At 33.0% G+C, this 13,948-nt stretch overlaps 1 protein-coding gene across 5 annotated transcripts in view; it reads left to right on the top strand.

The window, feature by feature from the left end:
- KIAA0825 (KIAA0825 ortholog) overlaps positions 1-13,948 on the top strand; it is a 245,160-nt gene that overhangs the window by 97,926 nt on the left and 133,286 nt on the right. For all 5 annotated transcript variants that reach the window (XM_053932881.1, XM_053932885.1, XM_053932884.1 and 2 more), the window contains 4 exons: positions 4,342-4,481; positions 9,873-10,061; positions 11,571-11,804; positions 13,426-13,834. In XM_053932881.1, the coding sequence (XP_053788856.1) occupies positions 4,342-4,481; positions 9,873-10,061; positions 11,571-11,804; positions 13,426-13,834 (972 nt within the window). The remainder of the gene's footprint in view (positions 1-4,341; positions 4,482-9,872; positions 10,062-11,570; positions 11,805-13,425; positions 13,835-13,948) is intronic.

Genomic DNA, 13,948 nt, shown 5'->3' with positions numbered 1-13,948 from the left:
AAGCTGATTTCTCTCCGTAGGCTCCATTCCTAACTAGGTGTCATCGGTCTTGACCTCTCCTTCCCTAGTGCCTCTGATATCTGCTGACCCAGAGACCATATATGTTGTGACTGCATCAAAATTATGTGTTTTGCTGACTATATGCCAAACAGAGTTGAATAACTGCTGAATTCAGAATGTGTCCTGCTTAAAATAGTAATTTAAGTTCTTATAAAGTGTGAAAGATCATGTGTGTTTATCAAGCTTCAAGGAACTTTGTCAGTGACTTTTTAAGTTATGCATGGTTGGAGAGAAAGGAGAAGGAGAGATACAGTAGAGGGAATAACTACATTAGAAAGGAATCTAGTTGTCCATTTCTAGAAAATTTATGCTCCATTAAGTATTCATTGTAGAAAACACAATACATTTTTTGATGGCCTCATGCAAGGCTAGATCTCAAATTATACTGTGAAGTATGAGTTTTGGAAGATGATTTCACAAGTGAGTACCCTATACTGTGTGACAGTATGTAAAGGTAAATTCTGGTATGTAAAGGAAATTCTGGTACCAGCATTTCCTGGTATCATAATCTGGTACCAGACTGGTTTCAGTCTGACATAATTATCTTTTCTGAGGTGGAATTAAGATAGATATGAATAAATAGCAGAAAACTATTCCAGAGCTATGTAGAATGCACTTATTTTCTGTGGAAGATGATAGTAAAATACACAACTTCTTTGACAACAAACAGGAAAATGTGAAGTACAAAAGAAAGTACATCTCTGAGAAGATACAGTCAGTGTACCTTTGTGAGAAAAGTCCATATATAGAGAGAGCCTTGCATACTGTCCTGGTGATAATGAGTGAACTATATTGGTAAAATACTTAATATTCCTTTTTAACAAAACACCTTTCAGCTGCTCAGAAAAAAAAAAAGTAAAGGACTCTATCTAATGAGTAATTCTGAGGTGTTCTAGGTTTTTTTTTGTTGGTTTTATACTCTCTGTTAATGAAACATTTTTCCCCTTCAACTACTGCATTTAGAATATTATAAAGAAACATCATATTTAAGTATTGCAGAAAATTGTATTTCAGAGCATCCTAATTATTCATGGGTTGTTTTCCAATTTTACATCTTATGTCTAATTAAAATATATGTTCACTGTCTCTAACAAAATTGGAAGCACAGGCCTTTGTTGACCTCTCAACTATGGCCACCTAATTTTTAACTGACGACTCTAACCTGTCATACATTTAGCTATTAAGTATTTAGTCTTCCTAAGCTTGCTATTTCAAAACAAATTTTTGCTAGTTCCTGAAATTAATTTGTTTACTATGTAACTTGATTTCCTACATTATTTTTCATTGCTGAAAATGGCTACAGTCTGTTTAATTTTATCAACTTGACTCCAACATCAGTGTCAAGGTTGTTACCATGAATTAGCATATCTACTTGCCTTATAACATCTTGAATTTAGCAATAAATTTTTCTTTCTTTCTATCTTGAATAGAAACCAAAATAATATAGTTTGTTATCAAACTAAAGAATTATTGATAATTTATATTACAGTTCCTTTAATGATCCTTTAGTGACAATAATTATCTTATTTATTTATTTATTTATTTAGATATATTTATTTAGTTACTAATTGTGATTCCTTCAGTGCTAATTGTGACTCATTCTTTGCCTCATTTTGGGTTTATAATAACAGCATTTGCAAATCAAAGTTGGAGGTTTTTCCTTCTACTGTACAAAACAGGACATTTATGTGTGTGATATTTATATATACTTCACCTTTTGTCACTTTTTATGAGGCTAGTCTTATTTTCACTAGTACTGAGCTATGAGGATGAGAGAACATATGTCTCTCCATATGCACGTTAGAAAACTTCTCAGTGCATTTATTGGTGCTAGCTTCATGGCTGTAGGGAATGTCTGCTATATTTTATTTTTCCTCTAAGTGAGTCACACCGTTGTACATTTCAATTTGCAAGATGCTTAAAGAGCCAAGAGCTGGTGTATATTACAACATGATAACTTCCCATCTGGTCAATGACAGACAGTTTTGTTTTTTTTTTTCAATTCAGATACTCTAAAATATAATTTATTTCTATAGGAATTTAAAATATTATTCTTCATAAATCTAATTGATCCAACTTGTCACTTATCTTTTAGTTTGAAGACAATGAGTGACCTTATTAGATAGGATAACATGATATTAAAAGAAGCGAAAAAGAAAAAAAATTAAACTGGCCTGAATATTTTAACTGAATTAGTGAAGAGATGAGTTTGTTCTCAGCTATAGCATTAATTCTAGTGTGAATATAGTAACTGTTTTAATTTTAACTTTAATTACTAACTACTGATTAGATTGTATATAGATTATATTTGCATTGGATTATATATATAGGACTAATCTTGAACATACAGAAATTAGGATAATCATTTTAAGAATGCAAAATCCTAATGTCTTAATGCAGTATGTATTTTAAATATGGAGAATTTACTTTGACTGCAAGTTCTACCAAGATTTAAATGTATATGTGTGTATATTTTTGATAAATAGTGCTTGAATCCAGTATGTGCTAATATTCAAATATAATTGTAGAGTCAGTTCTACACTGTCGGCAAAATATATAAAGTACCAGATGGAAATCACAAAAGCTATACATAAGGTTTCCTGGCACAGACATTGCTTATGAAGTTAGAGGTATTTGCTTTAGTGTTAAAAGAGCAAAGGCTGAGGTTCCTTTACTAAAATTACTATTACAGTGGAGTTTTGTCATAATAGTGGGATGTAAGGGCCCTGCTGGAAGATGGTGGTATGGTTTTGTTAGGTGACTTCAAGGCTGCCCTGCAAGATATGTGACATACTGCTTTTTCTGGTAATGGAAACATAGATATGTGAGGCACTGCACTAGAGGAGTGTATCAGCTGACATTTTATTTTCTAGGACTTGTAGGTTTGTGTTGAGTATATTATATAAATAGCAGCTTTGATTCAACAGTAAAATACTTGTGCAGTTAATCTATTTTATTCATGTGTGCATTCAAGCATATTTGGGAGGTAGCACACTTGGCTAAGTCAGAGCTTGTAAAAGCATGCAACTTAATGGAGAGGTACCCCTCTGTTATAACTACCACATGAGCCCATTTTAGTTCTGTCCCAAAAATTATGTGTAAATGGCACATAAATTTTTTGAGCAGAGGCATATAAATGCTTCTCTAGTCTGACAGAAAGATGTCAGATTGAAAACCTCCCTATGAAGAAGGTTTTAACTGATGCTGAAGTTGTTTTTTTTCATACTGGCAGGTAATATTTATACCTCCCAGTCAATGCATATGAAGTCCTTAAAATCATGCATGTAAAATGTACATGTGCATAAAAGTTTATGAGGTGTATAAAGTTTCAATGTTATCAACTATTGTATAAACTTGTAGCCAAAAAAAATAATACAGCAGCTAAAAATCAGTTGAAATTTCATTTTAAAAGAATCTTCAAATTAATAAAAACTTACACATTAAAGAAAAAAATTATCCACAATCCAATTTTGAAAACTTGTTTTTAAAAATGCTTCAAGAAAAAACTGCTAAATACCACAGGTGATAAACATTTGGCAGGACAGATTTGTTTGTTTATTTTTCATTTAACTGTAATGTGAGTTCAGTGATTGGTGTTGGGTCACTGGCTGTGTTCAGAGTAAGCCCTGGAATAGTATTTGGAAATATCAATTTTTGCAGAACATGGAAATCACAAACAGAAATTAAACTGCAATCTTTTTAAAAGCTAATGAATTTCTACTGTGCTTTCTCACTTCTCCCTGCTGGTGAAGCAGTAAACCAACCAATCTAATATTTCTTGTGGATTTCTCAGGACACTTAAGAATTGCTCAGCTTAAAGTGGAATTTTGCATCCCCTCTGAGCATTTTCACTGCCTTTTACTTAAGCGCTTTATACACTTCATCAAGGACAGACACTTCAGATCTCTTACTCAACAGTTACTGCAATAATAAACTGAAAAATGATACCCTTACATTTATTCAACTGCAGGGAAAAAACCCTCCTTTTTGCATGGTAGAACAAAATAAATACTCTTCCATGAAAGAGATAAACACAGTTGCTTTGTATCAGATTTAACTGTGGCAGACAAAAAAATGTCATTTTGCTTTTAACTAGTTGAAATTAAGTGCAATTCTTTCTCTGAGCCGCCTTAAAGTAAGGAAGCATAAAAGCCTTTTCAGAGTAATCTGGGAGGAGTTGACACTTAAAGGATTTAGTGTTACATCTGCAATTTAAGGATATTAATTTCATAGATAAATTAACTATATTATTCTTCCTATCTTTGTCTTATATTTTGAAAGGACTCCATCAGCCGGAGAAATGGCAGCCCAAGGTCTTCTGAAGCTGCTTTTATCCCAGCCGTACTGTAATTTGAATTTGCTTTTGGAAGCATTGCTACACCATGATTGTCTCTTAGTGAAAATTTTGCTGAGAGGCTCAAGTAAGTATTGATCTTGTCAATCCATATAAGAATATCAAACACAAATTCATTTTTTACTACTTAAATGCTGAAGGAAGGCTGACAACCATTTTGAGGGCTAAGTACCCATTTACTTACCAGTAGGACACTTCTTGAATGAGTAAAAAGATAGAAAAATCATTGTTTTTTAAGTGAGAATTAACACTCAACCAGTGTATTGATAATTTCAAAGCAAACTGCAATTTGATAAAATAGGCTGCTATCATAAAGGCAAAAGAGTCAAAATGTATTTGAACTTTATGGAGTTTTGATACCAAAACTCCTGTACACAGGTTTTTAAAAATGTGGATCAGTAGTCTAAAAGAACACTTTCAAAATTACATTTGAGCAGTGGAAAGCTTCTTAGATATTTTGTTGATATTATTATATACTTGTCGCTATAGGCATTCTAGAATTACATATATATGCTTCTGCTTGTTAAGTCATTAATGCTATTTTGAAAGTAGAATAAATAAAACAATATTTCTACAAATTTTTATTTGCATTCTGATGGTATTGAGTTTGAAGCAACAAACTTTATTACATCTTTCCGTTCGTAGTTTGCAGATTAAATGATCATATTGTTGAATAGCTAATGGTACAATCACCTTTTTGACTTAATTTTGCAGGAATATGGGAGTCTTGGCTTATTTATTTTTTGGCAAGAAAATTCTTCCTATTTATCAAAAAACTATTAGGTCCACATAATATTTAATATATTTATATTTATATGTATGTATCTGTCAGTCTATCTATATATAACATGATTTAGTTCTGTCATTTTGAAATGGCCTAATATTTGTCAGGAGTACAACATCTTCATGCTGTGGTCACGCATGTTATTGGGACCTGCAGTGCATACACTTGCTTACTCAAATACATGTCATCTTTTATAAAGGCTGACAAATGTTTGATCAGGGTCATAGCCTTGCCCTAGTGTTATCCAGTATTGAGTTTTACTATTTGTTTAAATTATTACAGGTAATAAGTGACAGAATGTATTAGTCTATTGACTGACCAACCTCTTAAGCTTTAGGGAAATCCATGTGACTTTGAATTACAAAATGTGTTATTTACACGGGCTTTATTCATATAACTTCAATATTGGAATTAATAAACTTCCAGTTTAGATAAATGTGATGATCCATATAATCTAAATTAATTTCAATGGGGTTAATTGTCTAATGACAAAAAATATGTATTCGTTATTCCTTTTCTTATACCACTTAGTATACCATAGTTTTTGAGCAATTTGCCCTAGTGAGAACAAAACTCCCTGGTATTCAATTACATAAGAATTTTTTAAGAAGGAAAAGCTTTTTCACATGTTTTACATTCAGTCTTTCCTTTTGCTTTTAAAAACAGGCCAGAAGGCAAAAAATCTTAGGTATTGATGAATTTTCCTGTATTGTTTTAACACTTTGGGATGCTCAAAGTAAACATCATTCAAACACATTAAATTTCATTGTAGTCCCATTGTTCTCATGATTGTACCATGGGAGGTTCAGAAGGAATGTATATTCTCCATCATAGCAAGGAGTACTTGCTTGCTTACACTGTTGGGAATGCCAAAGATTTTTCAGTAGAAAGAGTATTTGTAGAAAGGCTATGTATGCATGATTCATGTTGCTAAATATTATAAGAAGGATATCATATTTGTTAAAGCTATTAAAGCTCCATGTATATATACTATCTGGAGGAGAATAATATATAGTATAATATATAATATATATAATATAAAGGTAATAAATCACGATTTTCAGAACTGAACCATTTATTTGTCTTCAGTGCACATGGCTACAGCATAGAGGCAATTTTGAAAAAAAAAATAGTTGAAAAATTTGATTTGCGTATTTGACCTCTGTAACAAGCTACGAGTCTAAATAACCTAGGTGTTTTAAATTACAGTGCCATATAATCCCAGAGTTTTTTTCTATAGGTCCAACATCCAGAAACTTTGTTCATGACATGTTCTTGAGTAAGTAAAGGCTCTAAGGTCTGTGCTATGGCTTTGCATAGAGAAATAGTGAAGGCTACCGTGTTAATTTTCTGACAAAATAAATTATTTTGCAGTTTACTTGGCAGATTTTTTTAACCAATACTGCCTTATCATTAATGGATATGAATTAGAAGTGGATTATTTTGATAAGCAACAAATAATAGAGGAAAAAAGGAAGTGGTGCATGTATAAAATAAGTAGCTGAATCCAGCAGATGCTGACATGAAAATGTGAAGGATGTAAGTGAATTCTGAGCATTTCTGCTAGATTTGTACTAAATACACATCATGCCACTGGAACAGTCTGTGACTTCTATTTTGATAATAATTTCCAGGAATCAGGAGTTTTTCTTTTCACAACAAAGCAAACAGCAATAGCTTTATTGGATTGCATTGGCTCAACACAGGATTAATATGTGTCAGAGGGGACCCCACCAGACAGTAGACACCTGGCCACTTATGAATAGCAGATAAGACAGTGGTCACTAAGAAATTGTCACTGGGAAATTGTCAACAAGGCACATTTTAGACTTTCAGTCAGTCCCTGGGTCTCATATATTTGTTTGAGAAGAGATAGTAGTATCAAGTTGATGACGAACAACAGAAAATGCAATATATTGCTTTTTAATCTTCAAAAGAATCTTACTCATTACCATTAAAACTTGAGACTCCGGTTGTTACAGAAATTTAATTTGTCTTTCTGCAAACAACCTTAAAGTGAATATTAGCATGCGGAGATGAACTGTAAGAAATCTGCTTTCACAGCAAGACCAGGCTGTTGCCAGTTTCACCTAATGTTTTTGGCTTGCACAATATTTATTTGAAAGACTACTAGAAGATAGTATTGTTTAGTCTGTACATCTCATCCTAGATTATATTCTCAGCCCCACTAAAATTTTGAAATAAGAATTGATAGTAACATTTACAAATACTCTGTAATAAGTCTAAGGCTGCAAATCTGAAATTGGACCCAAATAAATGTGATTTGCTTCAAAAAGAGGTCAATTACCTTGCACACATAAGAAGGCTGGAGGAGGGAAGATTTCCACCAAGAAAATATAATTGTGTAGAGCATCATTAGACATCTTTCTAGACACTAATAGATATGAAGAGTTTTCTAAGACTGGTTTTTTGTTACCCATTTTCTGGGAAGAGAACTTGGAAATGTACTTGTAGAACTAGAATTTTTTTTCCCCACTCCAATTCTTTGCTCTCTTTGAAACAGTTCTCTGACTCCCACGATGTATAATGTGTCATTTTAAGGTTAATTTTAAATACTAATTAATTTTTAATCAAACTTAATTAATTACATTGTAGGCACATAATATTAAATAGCACTGTTTTTTTGTGGGCTACCCTAAAAGTACAGTAAGAAGGAGTAACTTCACCAATTGACCTCATTTAGGAGACTTAACTATTAGTGGCAGTAATGAGTTATTACAGAAGAAAATGTACATGCCTTACGTGGATTACCAACTCTGTCAAAACTCTGACATTGTTAAAATCTGTAACAATTTGACACTTTTATTTCAAGTTCTTGAGGGTAATTCTTTTTTCTTGTACTTTCATTATACTTTCTTGTACTTCACTGTACTTTCTTCTAATGACTCTTTGGATTTCATAATCCTGTCATGGTCTATCACATAAGTGAAAAAAACTAGCAACCATTCTAGTCCCATGGCTCAACCACACGCCATTTTGGGAAGAGTAGTCTTGCAGAACCCAATAAGGAGAAAACTGGGAGAGGTGAGAAGATTGACAGGTCTGAGTGGCAGGAGCTCTCATGGTAAACAACTTGGAGCAAACCATTGTGAGGGGAAAAACAGGGGAGTACAAGGAACAAACCTAACTAACATTAATAAAATCCCTAACTAAATCAACCCAACCTACAACAATGTAGTACTTGAAATCTTAGCAAAACTCCCCTAGAATTTGGTTAAATTAATTTAAAAAATAAATATTTACCATAATAGAGTCAAAGTTCATTTCAGATTTTCATCTCACGATTTGAACTGCTTTTTCTGCTTTGATGGTTAGTTCCTTGTCATACATATCCCTGGTTTGAGTGAATAAGTGGAATCCATTTGATTCTTCACTTAGAAGCATCTGGAATTGAAAACAATGTATGTCAGCTCACTCAGCTCATAGGAAAAAGAAAGCTGATTAAAAAACTGTCTTACTGCTGATCTGCTTGCTGCCTTGGGGGAAAAAACGCCACATATTGTTGGTTATGAAATCAGTGATCATGTTTTTCAGCTTTCTACATCCTCTGTTTCTGCTAAGGTTGCATGCTACCTAGATTGAATGATTTACAGTAATGGATGAATTAGGTTGTAGGAATTCAGAAGAGAGTGAAATGAGATTTTTTTTTGATTCTCAAGTCATTCAAAGACGGGTTGAAAGCAATGATTTTCCATTATGGTAGATTTTGAAGACCGCTATCTTTATCCTCCACAGGTTGCTAAAGGTAAAGACAACCAAACTGGCAGAAAGCAATGGCATTTTATAGTATAATTTTATCTAAATACTTTTTACAGAAACCACTGTTTTTGCAAAATTTAAATTAAGAGTATTTAAACTAAGAAAATTTCAATTAAGAGTATTTAATAGGTTATGGCTCTGGTTCTCACAGTTGGAAGCATATTTCACAAACAGGTGGAAAGCTCAGGTCTTCAACATTAGCACAAGTCAAAGTCATTGAATTGCACTGATTCCTGGAGTTTTAAACACATCCTGATGTGTTATATGCGGGAGATTGTGTTATGATGATTGTCAGAAATATTTGTAAATATTTGTAAGAAGTTATCACTTAACTCTATGAGAATCACTAATTGTCTTTAAAATCTATATCTTCACAGGCCTGAGATTTTGTTTTGTGGAATTGTTTTATTCTGAGTTTCATCTTACACTGAAAAACAAAGCCGGCACACTTTGGGGAATATGGAGCTGCTAATTTTCTTAGTTTTTTTATGTCTAAATATGATTTTATTGTTTCATATGACTATTATATAAGGAAGAGGAGTTAAGCAGTAATAGATTTTTGACTGTGATTCTGCAGTTTAGATCTTAATCTACTGATTAATCTTCAGTAAATAATAAATTTCCAATTACAATCAATTTCAATTTAATTTTTCATTAAATAGGCATATTCCATAGTTTGAAAAAAATGCTTAAGTCTCTTTTTTTATTGGCTACACATAATTCAGGAAGACAGTCAACTGTCATTAGGCAGAGAAAGATCAGATTTCAGTATTGTGTTATTGTTTGAAGTATTATTTAGATACACTTTGCAGTTTGTTTTGAATAATACTATCCATTACTGAGACCTTAAATTGCTTGGAAATTATTGGAACTATGTTTTTGTTTATTTTGAAGGTAATCAAGCATTAAATTGTGATGAACAAAGTTCTCTCTTGGAACCGGAAAATAACAAAGAGCCTACTCTGATTGAAACAATCTTCACAGTATTGTCTTACTGCACTTTATCACCCAAATCTCTTGGCATTGCTTTTGAGTCCTACATGGAAAAAGAGCTGCTGTGGAACTGCTTATACAATATGACAGGTTTTTATTAATTTATTAATTTATTAATAAGCATTTCAAATCTGATATTAAATGTTCATTTTCAGACATGTAGTGAGTATTATTTTTACCATAATAAATCAGGTGAAAGTATGTTAGCTTACTTCAAAATTATAGTGTTTTTGAAGGGTTTTGTGCAGTCAGGCCATGGTAGGAGTGGTTAAAATTTTGAAGAATGCAGAGGTTCCAGAGCAGTGTTGTTGACCAGGAGTCTGATGACCTTAAGTGTTTGCCTTACCAGCAGACTGGCTGCAGAATGTTTTTGTAGGTCTCTACCAGTAGAGATTCTTCATCTCTAAGCATTCAACAGCTCCAGACCTTTTCCACAATTTAAAAGTACAGAAGCATGGAAGAACAGTGGAAAAAGAGAAGGAAAGACTTCTACTGAGGTATTTCTCATAATCTGATAAGCACTTAGTCTCTACTGTCAACAGGCACTCAACCTCTTAATTTTCTGTTGAGGAGGAGAGCTGGCCTCACAATTAGAACAACTAATTCTATTCCCAAGGAAAAGCAATGTTCAACCAGAAAAGAGAGGTGAGGTTTAGAAGGGTGATATTGCAAATTATGGATTAAAAGCTCAAAAGAAGAGGACGAAAATGGGAGAATGCAGGAGGGGAAATAGAATTATGAGCCTCACAAAACAGAAAACAATGATAAAAGTGCTCAGATACTTCTCAGAGAAAAATGGGATTGCAAAAAGTAGAAGTTTAACAGGTAAGAGGAAGAAAAACAGAGAAGTGATGCATGGAAGCTTCCAGAAAGACCATGATTAGATCAGCAAAAAGTAGAGGGAAGCAAAAATATGAGCAAAGGATCTAAAGATCTAACGTGTCAAAACATCTCCTGAAATGCTCTGCAACACTCTGCCTGACAATTGCAGCTCCATTACAATGGAGAAACTGCCGTTTGCTGTGGTATTAAGAATGTGGAGAAGATTGATACTTCTTGTAATGTCAATAACTGTATTTAGGATGGTGTGTTTTGAACATGCAATCTCTGATGACATGCTGTGTTTCTGTTGATGACTGTTATTTGTACGTATTTTTGTTTCCAAAATACCTTTATTTTCCTTTACTGTCTTTGGAATAGCAGTTTGGGTATCTAATAAATGCAACTTCATTAATACTTTCCAGACAAGAAAGTAGAAAAAAGGTGTATCTGTTTGCCTCATTGATGCCTAACAAGTACTTAAATGTTTTCCGTATAAAAAGGAAGACATCAATCACCTTAAATAGAATTTTTATAAATATATCTGTGGAGAAATGAGAATGAAGGAAATAAATTGATTCTTTTTGTCAGTACTGTATTAAGATGGTACCAAGATGGCATATGTTTTGCATGATACTCTTTCTTAATTTGTAACAGACCAATAGGTCTAATTTATTATAACATAATGTTAATTTTTTTTTCCATAAGAATTCTGAAAACACTTTCTGAAAAAGATTTACACAACACTTACTGAATAGTTAATATTTCTTCCTTCTGAAGTTTCTAGTTGTGGTGAGTCGGAGCCAGAAGTTATCAGATGCTTGAAGTTGACTTTGATTAATTCAGTGAAGGGTATAGTGAAACAGATAATTTCTTTGATGCATTCATGGGAGGCGACAGAAAACTATGGAACATACCAGCACAAGCAAATAGTTCCTGAAGTTTTACTGAAAACTGTTCCAAAGGAATGGAATTACACTCCTCGGGAAATGAAGAGAAAAGAATCTGGGAAATGTAGGTGAAATTTATACATAATATTTATATATGTTACAATACATCCTGAAACCTTCTCATAAGAACTTTTAAGTCCTTTACTCCAAAACTGGGCAAATTTTGTAAGTGTTGTAGCTTTACAATGAACAAACTATTTCCAAACATCCTGTGGTCTTTGGGGTGTTTTCACAATACTTTCCATTAAAATTCAGTTATTCTTTCTTGAGGCTTACACCCACACATATACAAACAAGGTTTTGAAAATAATCAGTATTGTAATACTGAAAATAATAGTACTGGAGATGTTTCCAGCTTCTGGCAGTAGTCAGATGGTATTCAAAACAAAGTGAAGAATAATGCCTATACTTTGGCCTCAATGGCTGTAAACAGTTTTCCTTTTCATTATCATCTTTTCATTCAGGACTGTCATTCACCCCAACTTTACAATACAGCGATTTATGCTTGAATAAAAAGAGCACTGAAACTGTTGTTGAATATGCTGCTGCTTGGTTGTTGAAACAAGTTATTAAAGGAAGAAAGAAATAATAGAGAACAGGAGGTGTTTTGAAGGTGATTAGATGTAAAGCTGATTTCTGATACGTATTTTCATAGCCCACAGTGCCTAAAGCATCTGTCATTTCAGGTTGTGGTTCCAAAGGCTAACTTTTGGAAACATTTAATGATAAGTTATTGCCACCAAAATATCACCTGATTATTTTCAGTACTGTAGTGTATTGTGGCATGGAGTTTTGAGTATGTAGATTGTGGCCAAACCAGAGCTTCAAACCTTTTTTTTTTTTTTTTTTCATACATCTTCACTGCACTCTCATTTTAATCTAGAACTTTTGTATCGCTATTTTCACCTAATTGCTATGTGTGAACTTATATGCAAACTGAGAGGTAAGACTCTAAGCTTCAAGACAATTTAAATTTGTATGTGTGATATCTAGAACAGATATGGTTTCTTCTTTTAATGAAAGAAAAACATTTGGAATGCAGGTGCAATGACGCAGTTTTCTTGAATTGTTTGGAGATTGGTGCTTTTTTAAATCTTGACACCTTCTGGTATATTTTTCATTTTATATATGTCTTGGGTTTTGAGCAGCACAATTTATCTTAGTTGCCTTTATAGCTACTTTTATTATCTTTAAAATGCAGTGCTATCTAATGTAGATGTTTATATGAAAGATGATAAACTGAAGTTTTGTCATTTTGAACATAGTAAGGGACTGATAAGAAACTAGAGATTATAAATGTATGTAATATTCTGATACACTTAACACAATGCTTCAGCTGTGAAATTGAAAAAATACTACAATTTTGAAGACAACGTTCTACCATTCAGAATACCTGAGTACTGTCTTTCTCATGAATCCTGTAATAACTGTGCACAGCAGGACTAATTGTTAAGAGAGTCACAGTCTAAATTTTAAATTTTCTGCTTTTAATTCATGCAATTGTTTAGGTTTTGTGGGATTTATGTGCAGAAAGCATAATACAAATGAAACTACATTGTTGAGTACTTAAGCTTTTTACCCATTTTCAGCACAAAAGAAAGTTAGAGTTTATTATACAACACTCAGAAGCAGTTAGAGCTATACTGTTAATGTTAATAATATCATCTTTTCTTTCTATTTTTAAGGCTTCACAAGGCTTGCAGCTCAAGCAGTATCTATTGTAATCAGCAAGTTACCTACAGTGATTGCATGTTTGCCTCCCCCAATTAAATACTTCTTTTTTCTGGCTGAGAGAAAAATGTCAAGAAACTTTGCTGAATTGAAGAAAGCTGGTCTGCTTGTCTGGAACTTGATTGTAATTATATGTCGGATATTTGAGAATGGAAATACTGCAGAATTTTTAACAGGTGCAACACTTGACAGATGGAGCAAAGAAAAACTCAGTTTAGTTCGTGTGTGCTTAGAAAGTATTATGGGAAAACAGAAAAGTGGTCCTAAGCAAGTGACCCAGAAGATTATACAAAGCATTGAGCAGCAAAGACCAAACTGGATTGAAAGCCAGTTGCTGAAGGCAAGAAAATTGAGCATAGACTGGTAAGAACATAGTATTTTTCAAATGCTATTACTTGCTCTTTATTTTACTGGATTGTTGGCATGTTTATGGCTACTGCTCAATTTTAAGGAAAAGAGATGAGCAGTGATCTTACA

Source organism: Vidua chalybeata, chromosome Z (assembly GCF_026979565.1).
Source record: "Vidua chalybeata isolate OUT-0048 chromosome Z, bVidCha1 merged haplotype, whole genome shotgun sequence".
Lineage (NCBI taxonomy): Eukaryota > Metazoa > Chordata > Aves > Passeriformes > Viduidae > Vidua > Vidua chalybeata.
This window is presented reverse-complemented; position numbering and strand designations above follow the sequence as displayed.